Genomic DNA, 19,799 nt, shown 5'->3' on the forward strand with positions numbered 1-19,799 from the left:
CTCAGGAGGCTGAGGCAAAAGGATGATTTGTGCCAGGAGTTCAAGGCTGCAGTGATCTATGACTGAGCCACTGCATTCCAGCCTGAGAAACAGAGTAAGACCCTATCTCAAAAAAAAAAAAAAAAAAAAAAAAGAAAGAAAGAAAGAAAGAAAGAAAAGAAAAGAAAAAAGAAAAAGAAAAACACGCCAATGGGTCCACGACCTGCTGCCCTCCTCACCTGCCTCTCCCCAAAGACTGTGGTTCTTTTGGCAGCTGCACCATTCATGGATGCATATATGTATCGCATCCAGCGAAGAGATGGACTGGGAAGGGCAGATCCCACCTCCATTATCTGGACACGCGAGGCCTGGGTATTTCCAATTGCCTCATTTTGAGCAAGAGTTTTGATCTGTGGCCTCCTGCCAAGATTTTGCCATTCTTTCCTGACAAACAACACGGCTGTTTTGTAACCGGCATTATAAAATGGTTTTATTAATTATTAATAACTATCTAATGTGTACACAGTTGTCCATGAAGAAGTAGGAAATACCAGTGAGTTGTTACCAGTGTTGCCCAAGGCTGGGAGAGCCCTTCCAGCTTTCCTTTGGCCTCAGACACCCCTGCCCCACTGGCCGCCCACACCCCATTCCTGTCTGGAAGGCTCGCCTGCCGTCATCCCGCACATCCAACAGCTCTCCCTTCAGGGTCACCTCCTCCTTGGACAAAGCACACGTGACCCCTTGTCAGGTTTCTTGGTTGGGTGCTCCCCCAGAGTTTGGCTCCTGCCCCCACCAAGCATGCATGGTGGCAATGCACCCACTTGATACTGATCAGTGACGTCACTTCCACCTCCCTCCCTCCATGAGCGCAAACCTCCAGTTAACACAGCTGGGTCAGCCCAGGGTCCTCGGTGTCCCCAGAGCCTGCCATGCCTGGTGCTGGGCAAAAACTCAATAAGCACCCAAAAGCAGGCCAGGCCCAGTGGCTCACACCTGTGACCTCAGCACGTTGGGAAGCTGAGGCAGGGAGATGGCTTAAGCCTAGAAGTTCAAGACCAGCCTGGGCAACATAGCAAGACCCCTGTCTCTACTTTTAAAAAATTAAATTAAATTAACATCCATGAATGAATAAATGAAGAAACAAACTTTGGGTGAGCCACTGCCCTGCTCTGGGTGACTTGTTTTTGTTTTTGTTTTTTTTTCAGTTTTGTGAAACAGTGACAGTGTTAAAAATTAGACATGGAGGCTGGGCATGGTGGCTCATACCTGTAATCCCAGCACTTTGGGAGGCCGAGGTGGGCAGATCACTTGAGGTCAGGAGTTTGAGACCAACCTGGCCAACATGGTGAAACCCCATCTCTACTAAAAATACAAAAATCAGCCAGGTGTGGTGGTGCATGTCTGTAGTCCCAGCTATTCAGGAGGCTGAGGCAGGAGAATCGCTTGAACCTGGAAGGTGAAGGTTGCAGTGAGCTGAGAGCTCACCACTGCACTCCAATCTAGGCAACAGAGACCCTGTCTCAGAAAAAAATAACTAAAAGGATTGCAAATGGGGTTGCTGGGGACATGTGCCCCTGCTAAGCTCCCAGTGTGCCCCTCCCTTCCTGGCTTGGTAGGAGATTCTGCTCTCACCTCTGCAGGCGACTACTGCTCACTGCAATTCAGTCACTAGTGCCTGCCCCTGACTGACCATTTTTGTTTGCCACCCCCCAGGCAGCTGGTATTTGTGATCACAGCCCTGTGATCAGAGCCTCAGGAAACACTTGTGCCTGAGGCAGAGCAATCCTTACTGCCTGCAAGGAACCAGACAAGGCTGTGCAGATGGAAAATTGGCTGTAGATAGTTACATGGGCAAGAATCAGAGTTCAAGTCTAGGGACCCCTGGTTTTTAGACAGAGGACGTCAAGGCAGAGGATGTCAAGGCTGGAGTGAGGTATTATGATCCCCCATCATGACAACCGGGGGGCCTTGTGAAATTTAGCACAGGGTCCTCCCAACTCCAGTTGGCCACAGCCTGCCATGGAAGCCAAGTGCCTCTGGGCACTCCAAATATCGCTGCATCTGGGGAAGCAGAAGACAGGGTGGCCACGCAGTGCAACAGGGTAGTGGGGATGCCTGTCACATCTCGGATGCAGAGGCAGCCCCTGAACATGGGGATGTCCTGTAACTCTTGCCCCACAGCCCAGGCCATCTCCTTGGAGCCAGCACAACCATTTTTTTTTTTTAACCTGCCAATCTGCTCAAACACCCAGTTGGAACAGGAATGCCTCATGGCACTGGCTTTAGGAGTTTAATTTAGATGGTTTGCCGTTTCTAGCAGCAGAGCACCTGTTCAGACTCTACGTATATGCATCCATCAATGGTGCAGCTGCCAAAAGAACCAAAGCTAAATGTTGGCAGGATCACAGCAGGTGTGGAGTGGAGGTCACTGGGAATTCCCTGGAAACTCAGTCGTTACCCACTCAACTGGAAGGCTGTGCATGGCTTTGTCCTCTGATGGTTACCCATGCCGGCCCCACCTCTCCATTTCCAATTTTCTTTTCTTTGTTTGTTTGTTTAGAGACGGAGTCTGGTTCTGTCGCCCAGGCTGGAGTGCAGTGGCACAATCTCAGCTCACTACAACCTCTGCCTCCTGGGTGCAAACGATTCTCCCGCTGCAGCCTCCTGAGTAGCTGGGATTACAGGTGCACCCCACCATGCTCAGCTAGTTTTTGTATTTTTAGTAGAGACAGGGTTTCACCATGTCCCCAGGCTGGTCTCGAACTCCTGACCTCAGGTGATCTGCCCACCTCAGCCTCCCAAAGTGCTGGGATTATAGGCATGAGCCGCCACGCCCAGTCCATTTCCAATTTTCCATCCAGCGGTGGCAAAACAAGCTTGGATGGGCCCCAGTGCTCTGCTGGAAACAGGACCCTCACCCAGCTGCCTCCAGCTAGGCCTGCCCACTCCTGCTGACCTCCTACATGCATAGAACAGGGCTTCTCTCTCTTCAAGCCTGAAGCTGTGATGCCCACAAGGCCTGGGATCCACGCACACCCCCTGAAGCTGGAACACCAGGCATGGGCGAGTCCTGGGTGACTGGATCTTGTTGGGATGGATGAAAGGGCAGCTTCTGCAGGCAGGACCCATCCTCAGTGGACTGGATCATCTTCAGCATTCTCATTCTCGGCCCCATTCTCTAGGAACAGGGAAAGAGGTTCCTGTCTGAATCTTCAGCATGGCCTATGCACTGGTGGCCCCTTCCTGCTTGGTCACTGTGCCAGGCGAGCCCACAATGAGCTGAGATGGTGACGTGGGACAAGTGGCTCTCTGCAGCTACCTTCAGCACCACCCTGCCTGGGAGGCCAGGGGTCAGCGGAGTGGGTGTGAAGGGGCTGGAGCACACAGGCAGAGGTGGCTGGGGTCTTCACTGTGTTGGGGAGGGCCTCATCGCCTTGAGACTGTGCAGTGTCTCCTCAGAGGCCTTGTCGGGAAGCAGCACCTCCACAGTGTAGCTGAGCTTCTTGGCATGCATCCGGCTGTAGGTGTTGTCGAAGCGCAGGACATCTGTGGTGATGGAGAGGTGATCAGGGAGCATGAACCCTGCATATCTGCAGGAAGAGCCAGCCCTGCACGGCTGCATCCCTGGAACCCTTGGGAATGAGCTATCCAGGACAGTGGGTGAGCCTGAGGGTCAGCCTGTGCCCAGCCCTAAGCCTGTTGCTCACTGCCATCTCCATGGTAGCTTGTGCTACCTAGAGGAATCATGATGGTCACCAGCACACAGAACAGCACACGGCCAGGGAGCAGGCAGCCTGGGAACAGGATCTCGAGTTCCACCTGCAGAGAGGAGCTGTGGCCCACGGACACAGTATGCCCGTACTGCGTCCTCGCCTGGTTGCGGTTGCACAGGTAGCTCTTGGGCCTCTCCATGCACCATGCATTCCATCACACATGACACCTCCCTGAATCCTCAAAGCAGCCCCATGCAGAAGGCAATGTCATCCTCATTTTACGGATGAGAAAACTGAGGCTTAGAGAGGTGATATGGTCTTTTAGCGGTCACAGAGCAAGGGAGGGGAGGTACTGGGATTCCTTTATCCCAATGTCCCAACCCAGGGAGGAGCCCTGCTACCCCAGGAGGAATGGGCTGGGCTACGTAAGCCACTTTTCTGTCTTGCAGAAGGCGTATCCTTCAATGCCAAGGTCCAGCATCAACTCAGGTGTGATGAGTCACGCAGACTTTTCTGTCTCTACTCTCCTAATGTTCCCTTTGCACAGAATGAAACAAGCTAATGTGTTGACTTAAGCATAAGCCACACCCTTCTCCTCCATAGGAAATCAACCTTGGCTTCCCCTTCTCCTAGCTCAGTTCCCAATAGATGTGGTGGCCCTGAGCAATGCTGCTTCTGGTAAAGCTGACTGAGCTGCATCTGGCCTGGAAGGCCTGGGGGTGAAGGATAAACACCTGGAGGAAGTCACCTCTTTGGGACTCCTAGAGTGGGGTGGTTCATGTAACTGGGTGGTCCCCTTGCCAAGACCCCTGATTCTCAGTCCATGGCCTCTTACTTACCTGTCTCTTAGTCCAGTGACCCCGGTATAGGCGCTTCTCAGGAGCTGAGCCCAAGGCCCTAGGTTCTGAACACCAGCTCTTCCCCCACAACGAGTCTCTGCCCTCATTCCCACAGGTAGGGGCCACTCATCCGATCCATGGCCCCAAAGCCAGCTCCCCTGGAGTTTATAGAGATCCCCCCACCCTCCTGAGAGCTGGAAAGAGAGGGCAGGCAGAGGGTAGACTGGCAGGGAAAACAATTCCAGTAAACCCTGCAGCTCTTACAGACGCCAGCCTGGAGGCAGGTGAGGCTCCCATCTTCAGGCACCAGGTGGGCATTGTAGCGCTGGCTGGGCAGCACCTCCGTCATCTCCCTAGCCTTCTGCCGCTCCCCCATCTTGGTCTTCAGGAAAACCCCAAAGCCGACGTCCCCGCCATCCGATGCGAACTGCCACCTGCAGTGGACAAAGCCCCACTGGCGACCCCCTGCCTGGGCTCCAGGCCCCTCCCAGCTGTTCCCAGGTGTGGAGTGGCTACGATCCCTACCTGAGCACACAGCCCGGGAACAGGATCTCATTCTCCACCTGCAGGGAGGAGCCACGGCCCACGGACACCGTATGCTCATACTGCAGCCTCACCTGATTGCACAGGTAGAAGCTCTTGGGCACCTCACCCCCGTAGTTGATCTGTGGGTGAAGGGGGTGTGTGGGCACTAGATCACAGCTTCTCCCCTCCTTCCCCATCCTCTGGGCACCCTGTACCTTGGTCAGGCACTTGGGGTTGCCATCGGGGTCAGTCATGGTCCCCCCAAACTCCACGGGCAGCTGGTCGGGGCTGATGAATTTTGTCAGCTCCTGCTTCCAGTTGTCTGTGTGGGAGCAAGAGAGGGACTCCAAGGGGACTCAGGAGACTCAACAGAGGGCAAAAGGGGGCTGAGCCTGGTGAGGGGACCCGATACATCCTGGGTGTGCTCCCCTGGGCACCTACTCCTAACCGTACCAAAGACCTTTATGTGGCTCCCAGTTCATGGTCTAGGACCCAAGGCATTGCCCGTGTGTGTGGAGGCTCACCAGGGGCAGTGCCTGAGTAGAGGACGAGCCAGGGAGAAGCAGGGTCTTTAGCGTCGACCTCTGCTTCCCAGGCAGACGGACACAACCAGGGGGCCAAGCCGCTCACCTCCCAGAATCACAATCTTCCTGCGTGTCTCCTCACTCATGAACGACTTGACCAAGTTGAAGGCCACAGGGAACAGTTTGGGGGCTGAAACACATGTAAATCTCTTGAGAAGCTGGACCAGAGAGGACATGGGGATACAGAGCCACAGTCAAGAGCAGGTGCTGGACAGGAGTTGGACAGATATGGATTCTGCCACTCTCTGTTGTGTGACCTTCAGCAAGTTACGCACCATCTCTAAGTCTTAGTGCAGTTAACTGGAAAAGGAAGGTGAAATAATGTATGTATAACACCTGGCACAGTTGCTGGCTTTCAATAAGTGGTTGTCTCAGGCCGGGTGCAGTGGCTCATGCCTGAAATCCCAGCACTTTGGGAGGCAGAGGCAGGCAGATCACTTGAAGCCAGGAGTTCAAGACCAGCCTGGCCAACATGGTGAAACCCTGTCTCTACTAAAAATGCAAAAGCTAGCTGGGTGTAGTGGTGCATGCTTGTAATCCCGGCTACTCGGGTGGCAGTGGCACAAGAATTGCTTGAACCTGGGAGGCAGAGGTGGCAGTGAGCCAAGATCGTGCCACTGCACTACAGCCTGGGTGACAGAGCGAGGCTCCATCTCGAAAAAGAAAAAACAAATTAAAAAAATAAAAACAAATAAAATAAAAAACAAATGGTTGTCTCCCCAACCCAGTTGTAAGGGGTTGAACACAAGCTGGCTCTGGGGTCAGCAATATTGATTCCCCAACAGTATCTCTTCTTTTCCACACTCCAGGTTGTCTGGAATCTTCTTGGGTGTGACATTTACATTAGACCTCCTGTCCTGCCCTGAATCGCTCACACTCAAGTGAGCACTGTCTGTGGGCCAAGCTCTGTGCTCCATCTTCTCCACACACTGTTTCATTTAACCTCATAGTTATCTTTGGGGAGGGGGTTACTGTATCCTCATCTTACAGAATGGGAAACTGAGGCTCAGTGAGGTTAAGCAGACTTGGATAAAATCATAGAGCTAGTTAGATTTGAATCAGATCCTCTGACTCTGGAACACATGACATCACCAGGGCAGCCAGGGACCATTCCTGCTCAAAGTGTGTCCATCCATTAGTGTGGTCCATGGACTATCGGTTCCCAGCCCACACTGACATAAGTAAGTAACAGTAAACATTTTTGAAACTTATAACTTGACATTGTTGCAACATACCAGTGCATGATTTTGTGTATTACAAAAATATGAACCTGTGAAGGACTGAAACTAGAAAATAATGCCAGAGGCCAGGTGCGGTGGCTCACTCCTGTAATCCCAGCACTGTGGGAGGCTGAGGTGGCTGGATGACCTGAGATCAGGAGTTCGAAACCAGCCTGGCCAACATGGGGAAACGCCGTCTCTACTAAAAATACAAAAATTAGCCAGGCATGATGGCATGCACCTGTAATCCCAGCTACTAGGGAGGCTGAGGCAGGAGAATCACTTGAACCCAGGAGGCAGAGGTTGCAGTGAGCAGAGATCGTGACATTGCACTCCAGTCTGGGTGACAGAGTGAGACTCCATCTCAATAAATAACTAACCAGAAACCAACCACACAAAACCTGGTTCCTCACAAAGGATGGTTGAAGAAGCCTTTAACTTCACGGCTTACCTATTGTACCCCTCGATTCCTGCTTCTCCCTCCCCAGGAGGTCATCCCGGTCATGGGCTTACCTCGAATAATAATTAAATTCTTCAAAGTCTCAGGATAATTTGCTTCCAGGATGCCAAAAAACTGTGGAGTCAAGATGAGTCTGGTTGGGGCTCTGTTCCATCACCTCCCGCCCATGGGTTTCTGTGGTCTCTGATGCTGCTGAGACAAGAGGCCCATCCCTGGCCCATCCTACCTTCCCCACAAGCATGTGCCTCCTCCTCTCTATTATTCTTTTTTTATTTGTTGATCTGTTCTCGAGACAGGGTCTTGCTCTGTCACCCAAGGTGGAGTATAGTGGCACAATCACAGCTCACTGCAACCTTGAACTCCTGGGTTCAAGAGATCCTCCTACCTCAGCCACCCAAGTATCTAGGACTACAGGCACGTGCCACTGCACTGGGCTAATGTAAAAATAATAATAATAATTATTATTATTATTATTGGTAGAGATGACATCTCACTGTGTTGCTCAGGCTGATCTTGAACTTCCGGGCTCAAGCGATCCTCCCGCCTTGGCCTCCCAAAGTGCTGGGACGACAGGTGTGAGCCATCATGCCTGGCCTTTGTGTTACTCTTGCTCCTCTTTCTCCTTGGAGGGTGGACTCTAGGCCAGCATCATTGGCTGCTCTGTGGAGCCCTTGCAGGGCATACCCACTCCTCTATCTCACTGGATTCTCACAGCAGTTCACAGCTAGGGCTCACAGCTGGGAGCCGCTGCCCACACCAGCCCCAAACCAGCCGCCCACCTTACCTGCTGGTAGACCTCCACAGCTGGCTTCCACAGGTGCTTCAGGCTCAGCCCCTCCATGTCAAACACCATCAGCGCCATCTCGATCTTCCTGCCCAGCTGCTTGGGACAGCGTCAGCATATAGATCAGACAACAGCTCCAGCCAGGAGATCCTGGCCAGAGAGACTTGGGCACCTCTCCCCACCTTCCTGCCATCCCACCCTCTGGCAGCCCATAGTGTTTTCCAGACAGATGAAAAACACCTCACCTTCATGGGTGGGTAAGAGTGGGAGAAGCCCACATTCCACCAGAGCCCTGAGTGCTGAGGGCTGGGGAGGGGGAAGGTGCCACCCCTCTCTGGTCCTGGTGCCACCCTATAGACAGATGAGGCCCAGCTCCACCCCAGCTGCTCACCTTCTGAGTCTGCAGCTCACACTCATGCAAAAGCAGCTCACAGACCTTGATGCGCTTCCGGATCAAATCCTGCTTGGAGGCCGACAGCAGGAGACCCTTGGGGTCGAGGGACCCGATGATGCAGAAATACACAGGGGAGCCTTCGTAGTCGTAGCCACAAAGACCACCCGAGTCATACAGCTGGATGACCTGGAGGTGTGGGTAAGGTCCTGACTCTATCCAGCTCACTAGGCTGGGTCCCTACTCCATCAGGCGGATGGATGTGGTGGGTGGGAGATGAGGTCAGTGGTGGGGGGCCTCAGATGGCCTGGGGGATGCTGCTCAAGGCTCACCTCGGGGGGCTGCCACGTGACGATGTTGTCCAGGTCTTGTTGCTTCCGGAACTCCATGTGCTGCAGGGACACAGCAGCAGCTATAGGATTCTGCAGGAACCTGGGGACACCAGGCTAGGTCCCTCTGCCCACAGCCACCAAGATCCCGCCAGAGCATATCCAGGCTCTCCGGGTTTGGTGACAGGAGGTAGGCTGGTGGGACTTGGGTCTGATGCAGAAAGGGATCGGGGGAGGAAGAAAGAAGGAACAGGAGAATGGGACAGGGCCAGAGTCTCTACCCTTTTGCCGCGAATCCCTGGGTCACGGTGCATGGAAAGCAGGACAGTAGGGATCAGAGATCCTTACCCTCCGGAGCATGTCCTCAGATTTCTGCAGGTCAAAGTTTCGAGCTGCAAGAACAAGAGGAGGTAAGTAGAAGCTCAAGGCTAGATCTAGAAAGAGCCGTTCCCTAAAATCTCATGAGGAAATAGCTAAGGTGTCCCCAGCCTTTTCCTGACACCCCAAGAATACACTGAACATCTAGAAATAGCTGTTTGTTTGTTTGTTTTTTGAGACAGGGTCTTGGCTCTGTTGCCCAGGCCAGAGTGCAGTGATGTGATCATAGCTTACTGTGGCCTTTGGCCCAGGTGATCCTCCTACCCTAGCCTTCTGAGTAGCTGAGACTACAGGGCCACACCACCACGCCTGGCTAATTTTTTTTAGATTTCTTTTTTTTGTAGAGATAGGGATCTTGCTATGTTGCCCAGGCTGGTCTTGAACTCCTGGCCTCAAGCAGTCCTCCTGCCTCAGCTTCCCAAAGTGTTGGGATTATAGGTGCGAGCCTCTGTGCCCGACCTAGAAATGTTTTTTTAACAAGTTAAGGATCTTTAATCATCTAGAAGACTGGAGAGCCCTTGATTTCAGTTTCCAGTCCTCCTACAACCTTCTGGAGGCCAGTCTAGCCTGTATTTGATGTCCCTCAGGAAGCAGAGATCCTCCCGCCACCTGCACAGTGTTGGGGTGGTGGGGAGCATGGGGTTTGGATTCACACAGACTGGGGCTTAAAGTCTAGTGTTGCCCTTTTATTTCCTGTGCAACCTTGAACAAGTAACTTACCTTCTCTGAGCCTTAGTTTTTTAAATCATTAAATGAGAACACTATCTGTTTCAGTTATTCAAAAAACAACATGAGATAATGTATAGAAAGTGCTTGGCTCAGTACCTGGCTCACAGTAGGTTCTCAATAAACAGTAGCTCTCATGATTACCTATTTTGAAGAAATAGACACACTGTAATTGAAAACGTGATTATCTATTTTAGAAATGCTTTGACTGTTGCTCTCTGAGACCCCTGGCTCACTGAGGAATTTGTCTACTCGCGGAGCTGAAACAATATGCAAGGTCAGAGATTTTCAGATGGAAGGGATCTCAGATGCTATCCAGGCCTCCTCTGCTCTGACCATGAACCAGTTCCAGAAATCACTCCCAGCTGGGCGTGGTGGCTCACGCCTGTAATTCCAACACTTTGGGAGACCAAGGCGGGCAGATCACCTGAGGTCGGGAGTTCGAGACCAGCCTGGCCAACATGGTGAAACCCCGTCTTTACTAAAAATACAAAAATTAGCCGAGCATGGTGGCAGGTGCCTGTAATCCCAGCTACTCAGGAGGCTGAGGTAGGGAGAATCGCTTGAACCCGGGAGGCAAAGTTTGCAGTGAGTTGAGATCGTGACATTGCACTCCAGCCTGGGGGACAAGAGCAAGACTTTGTCTCAAACAACAACAACAACAACAAAACCCACAAAACTTAGCCAGTCGTGGTGGTGCACACCTGTAGTCCCAGCTACTCGGAAGGCTGAGGCATGAGAATCACTTGAACCCAGGAGGAGGGGGCTGCAGTAAGCCAAGGTCGCACCACTGGCGACAGAGTGGGACCTTGTCTTAAAAAAAGAAAAAGAAAGAAAGAAAGAAAGAAAGAAAGAAATAAAGAAAGAAAGAAAGAAAGAAAGAAAGAAAGAACCCCCAATGCAACAGCTCAGCCTCGATTATCTCCCACGATGGGGAGTTCATTACCACAGAAGGCATTACCATTCCATTCTTCAGCAGCTTTGACTGAACCCAAATCTGCCCTGTGATGATTCCAGCCGCATCATCAGAGGTCAAACAAATAGATGTAATCCCTTGTCAGTGTGCCAATTCTGCAAATATTTGAAGATAAGCCACCAAGTTCACCTGCCCGATCTTTGCTCTGGGCTATGTATTTATTAAAATCACCTTCTGTGTCAATTCTATTAAAGAGAACGTTCTGTGATGATGGAAATATCCTATACCTGAGCTGCTCATTAAGGTAGCCGCTAGCTGCCTGAGGCTACGGAGCAGTTGAAACATGGCAAGTGTGATTGAGGACCTGGAGTTTTAATTTAATTTAATCGTTACAGTTATATGTGGCTACAGGTTATCACACTGAACAGGGCAGTTCTATATACTTCAGAGATTTTATGATTTTTGCTGTACAGGTCTTTTGTGTTATAGGTTAAACTCCTGGGTATTTTATGGACTTTGTTGCTGTTTTGAATTGTATCTGACTTTTCATTATCTTTTTTTTTTTTTTTTTGAGACAGAGTCTTACTCTGTCACTCAGACTGGAGTGCAGATCTCAGCTCACTGCAACCTCCACCTCCCGGGTTCAAGTAATTCTCATGCCTCAGCCTCCTGAGCAGCTGGGACTACAGGCAAGCACCACCATGCCTGGCTAAATTTTGTATTTTTATTGGCCAGGCTGGTCTTGAACTCCTAACTTCAAGCGATCTGCCTGCCTTGGCCTCCCAAAGTGCTGGGATTACAGGTGTGAGCCACCATGCCCTGCCCACTACTGATTTTTATATCTGGCAATATTGCTGAATTTTCTCTTGAGTTCTAGAGGTTTTCTGTTGATCCAGTTGGTTTTTAAAAGAGACAAGCAATTTCTCTGCAAATATTTTAACTCTTTCCTTCTAGTCTTTATACCAATTATTATTTTTTTCTTTCCTTATAACATTGGCAAAGGTCTCCAGTTCTACATTTAAACAGTAATGTTGATTGATGTTGTTATTCTTTCTTTGTTCCTGATCTTAAAGAAAATGCATCTAAAATCCTCTAATAAGTGTTAACATTTGTCAGAGGATTTTTGCTACATAACCATTATCAAGTAAAGGAAACTCCCTTCTATCCCTAGATTGGTAAGACTTTTGTTCTGTCTTATAAGAAGGATTTGAACCTTTTCAAATGCTCTATCTGCATTAATTGAGATAGCCACATAATTTCTCATTTCTAGCACTCATTAATGTTTTCAATGATACTGATAGATATTCTGTTGTTGAAGTATTCTTGCACACCTAAGATAAACTTCCCTAGGTCACGCTGCGTAATTTTTTTTTTTTAGAAGGAGTCTCGCTCTGTCGCACAGGCTGGAGTGCAGTGGTGCAATCTCGGCTCACTGTAAGCTCTACCTCCCAGGTTCAAGCCATTCTCCTGCCTCAGCCTCCTGAGTAGCTGGGACTACAGGCACCCACCACCACGCCCAGCTAATGTTTTTGTATTTTCAGTAGAGACGGGGTTTTACCCTGTTAGCCAGGACGATCTTGATCTCCTGACCTCGTGATTTGCCTGCCTCGGCCTCCCAAAGTGTTGGGATGACAGGTGTGAGCCACCGCACCCAGCCAGTCACGCTGCATAATTTTAATGTCTTATTGGATTCTACTATATAATATTGATTTAGACTACCTTTTTTTTTTTTTTTTTTTTTTTTTTAATTGTTGGGGTTTCACCATGTTGGTCAGGCTGGTCTGGAACTTCCAACCTCAGGTGGTCCACCTGCCTCGGCCTCCCAAAGTGCTGGGATTACAGGTGTGAGCCACCACGCCTGGCCTGATTTAGACTTCTTTATATCTACATTCATAAGTAAAATAGGCTGAGAATTTTCTTTTTTAAAAACTTGTATTAGCCGGGCACGGTGGCTCCTGCCTGTAATCTCAGCACTTTGGGAGGCCAAGGCAAGCAGATCACTTGAGGTCAGGAGTTCAAGACCAGCTTGGCCAACATGGTGAAACCCTATCTCTACTAAAAATACAAAAAATTAGCCGAGTGTGGTGGCTCATGCCTGTAATCCCAGCTTGTCAGGAGGCTGAGGCACGAGAATCACTTGAACCCGGGAGGTGGAGTTTCCAGTGAGCCGAAATTTCACCACTGCACTCCATCCTTAGCAATAAAGCAAGACTCTGTCTCAAAAAAATGATAATAATAAAATGAAATTTTAAAAATTGTACTGATCTAGCTTTGAAATCAAATTTAAGGTAACTTTCACTCTCTCATAGGTTCTTAAACAATTTGTATGAGCTAGAAATTAACTGTTTTTGTTTGTTTGTTTTTTGAGACGCAGTCTCTCTCTGTTGCCCAGTCTGGAGTGTGATGGTACAATCTCGGCTTACTGCTACATCTACCTCCAAGGTTCAAGCGATTCTCCTGCCTCAGCCTCCCGAGTAGCTGGGATTGCAGGTGCCCACCACCATGCCTGGCTAATTTTTGTATTTTCAGTAGAGACAGGGTTTCTCCATGTTGGTCGGGCTTTTCTCGAACTCCCGACCCCAGGTGATCCACCCACCTCAGCCTCCCAAAGTGCTGGGATTACAGGCGTGAACCACCGCGCCCGGACAGCTGGTCTTAAAACTTCGGAGGAGGCCGGGCGCGGTGGCTCAAGCCTGTAATCCCAGCACTTTGGGAGGCCGAGACGGGCGGATCACGAGGTCAGGAGATCGAGACCATCCTGGCTGACACGGTGAAACCCCGTCTCTACTTTTAAAAAAAAATACAAAAAACTAGCCGGGCGAGGTGGCGGCGCCTGTAGTCCCAGCTACTCGGGAGGCTGAGGCAGGAGAATGGCGTGAACCCGGGAGGCGGAGCTTGCAGTGAGCTGAGATCCGGCCACTGCACTCCAGCCTGGGCGGCAGAGCGAGACTCCGTCTCAAAAAAAAAAAAAAAAAAAAAAAAAACTTCGGAGGAATTCATCTGTAGAACCACTGGAGTCTGAGTTTTGGGGGAGGGGAAGATTTTGCTGCCATTTCGATTTCTCTAATATTTATTGGTCTGATGACATTTTCTATTTCTTCTTGCTGGATTTTGGTCTTATATATTATTTTCTAGGAATGTTTCTTTCTTCACTTGGATTTTCAAATTTATTAGTAAATATTTGTTCATAATCTTCTCTTATAGGCCTAAAAAAGAATCAATTTATAGGTGATTTTCTGTTTTGTTGTTTGTTTGTTCTTTGAGACAAGCCATCCTCCTACCTCAGCCTCCCGAATAGCTGGAACTACAAGCATGCACCAACACGCCTGGCTTATTTTTGAATTTTTTGTAGAGATGTGCTTTCATCATGTTGCCCAGACTGGTCTTGAACTCCTGGGTCAAGCAATCCTCCTGCCTCAGATTCCCAAAATCCCAGGATTACAGGAGTGAGCCACCGTGCCTAGCTATAGGAGATTTTTCAATTAGGAACCAGAGTGTGGTTTCTTGTCCTATAGACAGTGGTTTGGGCAATGCTCATGGGATATGAGGACAGATTTTTTTTTTTTTAAGTAGCACCTACTATGTGCCAGGCGGAGGGGATCAGGGCAGGCACATCCCTGCCCTGATGGAACTGACATCAGATGAAACTAATGGAACTGACAGACAGATGTGGGATGAAGATAAGGAAAAACAGAGGGGGTCAGGCAGAGTGGCTCATGCCTGTAATCCCCGCACTTTGAGAGGCTGAGGCAGGAGGATCATTTTGGGTCCAGGGGTTCGAGACCAGCCTGGGCAATGTAGTGAGCCCCTATGACCCTGTGTCTACAAAAAATAAAAATAAAAAAAATAAAAACAAAGGAAAAGAACTTCAGAAGGAGGGTTGGGAAAAGCCCCTCAGCATGAGGCCTGGGAGAGGGTCCTCTGCCAAGCTCAGCCTCAGGAGTAGCCCTCCCGTTTGCCTGGGTCTTGGGTTAGTGAGGCCGGGAGTAGTGGAACTGATGCTGCAGTGGACGACGGGGCCATGCCAGCAGGTCCTGTCACCCATGGCATGAGGTGGGAGGCATCAGGATACCCAGCCCCCTTCCCGATCTTGGATCCTTTTTCTTTCCTATGACCTGGAAGCCTAGGTACCTGCAATCCCACTCCTTTATCAAGGACACACCAAGCACCCCCAAAGCTGGGTTTTAAACCCAAAAAGACTCTAAAGGAGGAGAGAGGGCTGATGCTGTATCAAGGGGCTTCAAGAAATCAACTGTCCCAACTCCTTCTTTAGTCCAGGCTGGGGGCAGTGACATATTCCTTTGTCAAAAACAAATAAAAAGTGCCACAGCCAAGGGGTCTTAAGGAGGGCAAGACAACTAAATATAATGTGGGATCCTGGATGGGATCCTGGAAGAGAAAAATGAAGGAAATCCAACTAATATGTGAACTGTAGTTAATAATAATGTATCCATATTGGTTTATTAATTCTAACAAATGTACCATCATCATCATAAGAAGAGGACGTTAATAATAAGGAAAACTAGGGGCAGAGTATGTGGGAACTTTTTGCACTATATTTGCAATTTTCTGAAAATCTAAAACTATTCTAAAAATTAAAGTTTTTATATATATATGTACACACACACACACACACACACATATAGATATATTTTTTTAAGACAGAGTCTCGCTCTGTTGCCCAGGCTGGAGTGCAATGGCATGATCTCGGCTCACTGCAACCTCCGCCTCCTGGGTTCAAGTGATTCTCATGCCTCAGCCTCCTGAGTAACTGCAACTACAGGCACATGCCACCACACCCGGCTAATTTTTGTATTTTTGTAGAGATGAGTTTTCGCTATGTTGGCCAGGCTGGTCTCCAACTCCTGGCCTCAAGTGGTCCGCCCCTCTCAGCCTCCCAAACTGCTGGGATTACAGGCATGAGTCACAGGGCCTGGCCAAAATATTGAAAAAAAAAAACAGACAGAAAAATTCAGAGGAAGAATTAGTCCCTGGTAGGGACTTCCTTTTCTCAGGCGCTGTGTGCCACTGCGACCTCATTTGACTCACAGCACCCTGAAGGTAGGGACCAGTATTATGTCCATTACACAGAAGAGGAAAGTGAGGTTGAGACAGTGAATGGCTTGCCACGGGCACACTGCTAGCTCTGGAACTCAGTCGCAACTCTGCCCCATTCCAAAGCCAGCGTTTTAAACCCTGCACTGTATGCTTTCTGGGCTGACTCCTGACTTCTCACCCATCTCAAGTTCAAAATCCATTCCATGAGGCGTAATGAGTTAAGATGAATTTTTCCCTAAGCCCTGGGGCAGTGTCTGTTACTATCATTAGTATTTTGAGATGGGGTTTCACTCTGTTGCCCAGGCTGGAGTACAGTGGTGCAAACTCAGCTCACTGCATCCTCCACCTCCCGGGCTCAAGTGATCCTCTCACTTCAGCCTCCTGAGTAGCTGGGATTACAGGTGCTCAGCAGTACACCCAGCTAAGTTTTGTATGTTTTGTAGAGATGAGGTTTCGCCATGTTGCCCAGGCTGGTCTTGAACTCCTGAGCTCAAGCAATCTGCCCGCCTCAGCCTCCCAAAGCACTGGGACTATAGGCGTGAGCCATCACATCTGGCTTGTTATTTTTTTAGACTGCTCCTGTAATTCCTAGAAGAAACTGTTTCTCTACCATTCACTAAATCCAATTCCTTAAGTGTTTGCTGGGCACCTGCTCAGTGCACTAGGGCACCTCGGTTCCTTTAGGGGACAACAGAGCCCTGTCCTCGGGGAACTGGAGGTAGACCCAAAGGCAAGTACTGAAGACAGTGCTTCGCAATATCTGCCCCAAGGGCTGGCCAGGCCAGAGGCCAGTTAAGTCCTAAGGATGTCCTGGTTGTTAACTGTAACCTCACCCCGGCGCTGTGCCCACCTGTTGCCTCATCTTTTCTTGACTGATGAAGAAACTGAGGCTCAGTGGGGTTTTGTGCTGTGCTCAAACACAGGGGAGCTCAGATTCCAGTCAGAGCAGGCTGATTCCAGAGCCTGTGTTCTTTTTTTTTGAGACGGAGCTTCACTCTTGATGCCCAGGCTGGGAAGCAATAGCAGGATCTCAGTTCACTGCAACCTCCGCCTCCCGGGTTCAAGCAATTTTCCTGCTTCAGCTTCCTGAGTAGCTGCGATTACAGGCATGTGCCACCACACCGGCTAATTTTGTATTTTTAGTAGAGACAGGGTTTCCCCACGTTGGTCAGGCTGATCTCGAACTCCCGACCTCAGGTGATCAACCTACCTCAGCCTCCCAAAGTGCTGGGATTACAGGCGTGAGCCACCGCGCCCGGCAAGCTTGTGTTCTTTACTACTCTACAGCTTTGTTCCCCAAAGCCTCCCACTCCTCTCCTGAGACCCTCCTTCCTTCCCTCCCTCTCCGCCTCCCCTGGCCCCTGCAAGCCTCACCTAGCAGCCAGCGTAGGAGGAAGTAGTCATCAGCATTGGGCAGCATGGGCAGCAGGTTCTGGAGGTTCTCCCGGAACTGAGCGGGGGAAGAGCTGATGGTCAGCGGAACTCTTATGACCTTGGGGGCCACCAACCCCACCCCTAACCCTTCCCACTTCATCCACCAGTCAACTCCACCTGGAGACCATGCAGGGTGCTGCCCTGAACAACTTTGCCATCTGAAAACAGGGAACCCTCCAGCCCAACATAGGAAAAAGAATTGGGTCCTTCCCAAAATTTGGGGGTGCCCTACACACAGGACTCCCATTCTACCTGTCTAAGGTGGGGCCCTGGCATCCTTATTTTTAATTTTTATTTTATTATGATTTTTATTATTTTACTATTACTATCATTATTATTGAGACAGGATCTCACTCTGTTGCCCAAGCTGGAGTGTAGTTGCGTGATCTTGGCTCACTACAACCTCCGCCTCCCGGGCTCAATAGATCCTCCCAGCCCAGACTCCCAAGTAGCTGGGACCACAGGCACACAAGACGCCCAGCTAATTGTTGTACTTTTTGTAGAGATGGGGTCTTGCCATGTTGCCCAGACTGGTCTCAAACTCCTTGGTTCAATCTGCCCACCTTGGCATCCCAAAGTGCTGTCATCACAGGCATGAGCCACCGCACCCGACTGACAGCCTTATTTTTTCAAGTATCCCTGGGAGATTCTGCTGCAGGCCAGCTAGAGAGTTTTAGGAATGTTATCCCTGATACTGCATCTTAAGGGTTTAGATTTAGAGGCAAGTTACCAAACCTCTCTGAGCCTTAGTTTCCTTATCTGTGAAATGGGGATAATAATAAACTTGTGCGAACCAAAGGAGTTTGTGCATGTAAAACACTTAGCAGGCTTGGCTCCAAGCAGGTGTCAGATAAATGTGAGCACTCAGCCAGCGTGGATTGCCTGATGCCCCAGACAGTGGAGGCTGTGTGGGAAAAAAACAGAGGCAGAGGTCAACAGACAGGGGCTGAAAGAGAAGCCACGAATGCCTTATCAGGACATCTGTTGGGGCTGTCGGGGAGTAAGCGTGCCTTTTCCTACTGGCAGAGTTGAAGGATGTCATTTAGAGTTTGGGTCTGTGACTGAGGCTTGGGTCTGAGAAAGAGAGGCGATCTCATTTCCCTGGGGACTAACAGAGCTGAAGGCAAGAGCTGGGTTTGAAGGTGAATCTGTGAATCCGAATTTGGGATTAGAAATATGAGGCCAGGCGCAGTAGCTCACACCTGTAATCCCAGCACTTTGGGAGGCCAAGGCGGGTGGATCATAAGGTCAGGAGTTTGAGACCAGCCTGGCCAATATGGTGAAACCCCATCTCTACTAAAAATACAAAAATTAGTCGGGTGTGGTGGCGGGCACCTGTAGCCCCAGCTACTTGGGAGGCTGAGGCAGGGGAATCGCTTGAACTCAGGAGGCGGAGGTTGCAGTGAGCAGAGATTGTGTCATTACACTCCGGCCTGGAGGACAGAGCAAGACTCCATCTCAAAAAAAAAAAAAAAAAAAAAAAAAAAAAAAGATTACAGATAGGGAAGTTTGGGCCCTGTGAACAAATCACAAAGAGAAACCAAACAAACAAATGTTGCAACCTGAGCATGAAAAGGAGTCTGTCTACCCAAGGCTGCCCCAGCAGCCAGATGGCAGTGCCAATCCCTCCCCCACAACCGGGGAGAAGGACCAGGGCCGGGTGGTGGAGAGCAAGCAAGGTCAGAAGACTGGATTCGGCCCCAGATCACCCAGAGAGAGACTCCTGTCCCGCGTGCTGCACGTAGCGGCCTCAGCAACCGCACTCAGGACCAGAGGGCAGAACAGCGGCGCTCTCTCCAGGCTCGGTGTTCCAGCCCTTACCATGGGGGCTCCAGCCGAGTTGGGCAGCGCCAGGCTGCACAGGGCCCCTCCCCAAGCCTCCCAGCCCGCGATGCCCCTCACCCTGGCCAGCGCCTCCTGCTGCTGGGGGCTCAGGTCCCCGACTCGGCCGCTCATGGTGCCCGCGGGCGCAGGTCCGCCCGCCGCCTGGTATCTGCTGCCGCCTGGTTGTGCCTGCTGGGCCAGATGTTGGTCCCGCCCCGACGGGAGAGGCACTGGTCCTGCCCCGCCCTGCCCAGTTCTCTCCTCCCCTCGAGGATTTTTTGCTGTGGTCACCAAGCGCACCCTACCTGGGACAGGGAGGTGACCTGCCGGGAGAATGACCTGGGGCAGCTGGAGGCCCCCACCTCCAGGCCTCCTTACTGCGGGGGCTCCCGCCTGTTCGCAGGTGGCAGGAAAGATCCCGATCCTCTTTCCAGCAAAATGGAGGAAATGTTTTTTTTTTCTTATTTTGAATTAAATAGAGACGGGGTTTTGCTATGCTGACCAGGCTGATCTGGAACTCCTGGCCTCAAGCAATCCTCCCACCTCAGCCACCCAAAGTGCTGGGATTAGGCATGTGAACCACCGCACCTGGCCAACATGGAGGAATTTTTAATAAACCTGGCTCAACTCTCTAGGACT

The 19,799-nt window shown here is 50.4% G+C and overlaps 1 protein-coding gene across 2 annotated transcripts; it reads right to left on the reverse strand.

Annotated features, from left to right (window-relative positions):
• Positions 1 to 200: 200 nt before the first annotated feature.
• LOC105487232 (SEC14 like lipid binding 4) lies at positions 201 to 19,347 on the reverse strand. 2 transcript variants are annotated; one of them, XM_011750607.3, is made up of 13 exons: positions 19,239 to 19,343; positions 17,277 to 17,352; positions 10,028 to 10,072; positions 9,173 to 9,216; positions 8,828 to 8,887; positions 8,496 to 8,684; positions 8,105 to 8,200; positions 7,374 to 7,434; positions 5,687 to 5,770; positions 5,272 to 5,378; positions 5,057 to 5,196; positions 4,796 to 4,965; positions 201 to 3,525 (listed from the first exon to the last, which is right to left on the reverse strand). In XM_011750607.3, the coding sequence occupies exons 1-13, from the start codon at positions 19,290 to 19,292 to the stop codon at positions 3,386 to 3,388; spliced, it is 1,266 nt and encodes a 421-aa protein (XP_011748909.2). In that variant the 5' UTR covers positions 19,293 to 19,343; the 3' UTR covers positions 201 to 3,385. The 2 variants fall into 2 exon arrangements, with proteins under 2 accessions (XP_011748909.2, XP_011748910.2); XM_011750608.2 differs by lacking the exon at positions 10,028 to 10,072 and having other exon boundaries at positions 19,239 to 19,347.
• Between the last annotated feature and the right edge of the window lie 452 nt (positions 19,348 to 19,799).

Source organism: Macaca nemestrina, chromosome 15, assembly GCF_043159975.1.
Source record: "Macaca nemestrina isolate mMacNem1 chromosome 15, mMacNem.hap1, whole genome shotgun sequence".
Lineage (NCBI taxonomy): Eukaryota > Metazoa > Chordata > Mammalia > Primates > Cercopithecidae > Macaca > Macaca nemestrina.

Bases quoted from the DNA above. Each gene is read 5' to 3' on its own strand.
- LOC105487232 (XM_011750607.3), bottom strand. From the start codon at position 19,292: ATGAGCGGCCGAGTCGGGGACCTGAGCCCCCAGCAGCAGGAGGCGCTG. The intron at 8,685-8,827 runs GTGAGCCTTGAG...CCACACCTCCAG, and splicing joins TCACGTGGCAGCCCCCCGAG to GTCATCCAGCTGTATGACTC. The intron at 5,197-5,271 runs GTACAGGGTGCC...CTTCACCCACAG, and splicing joins ACCCCAAGTGCCTGACCAAG to ATCAACTACGGGGGTGAGGT.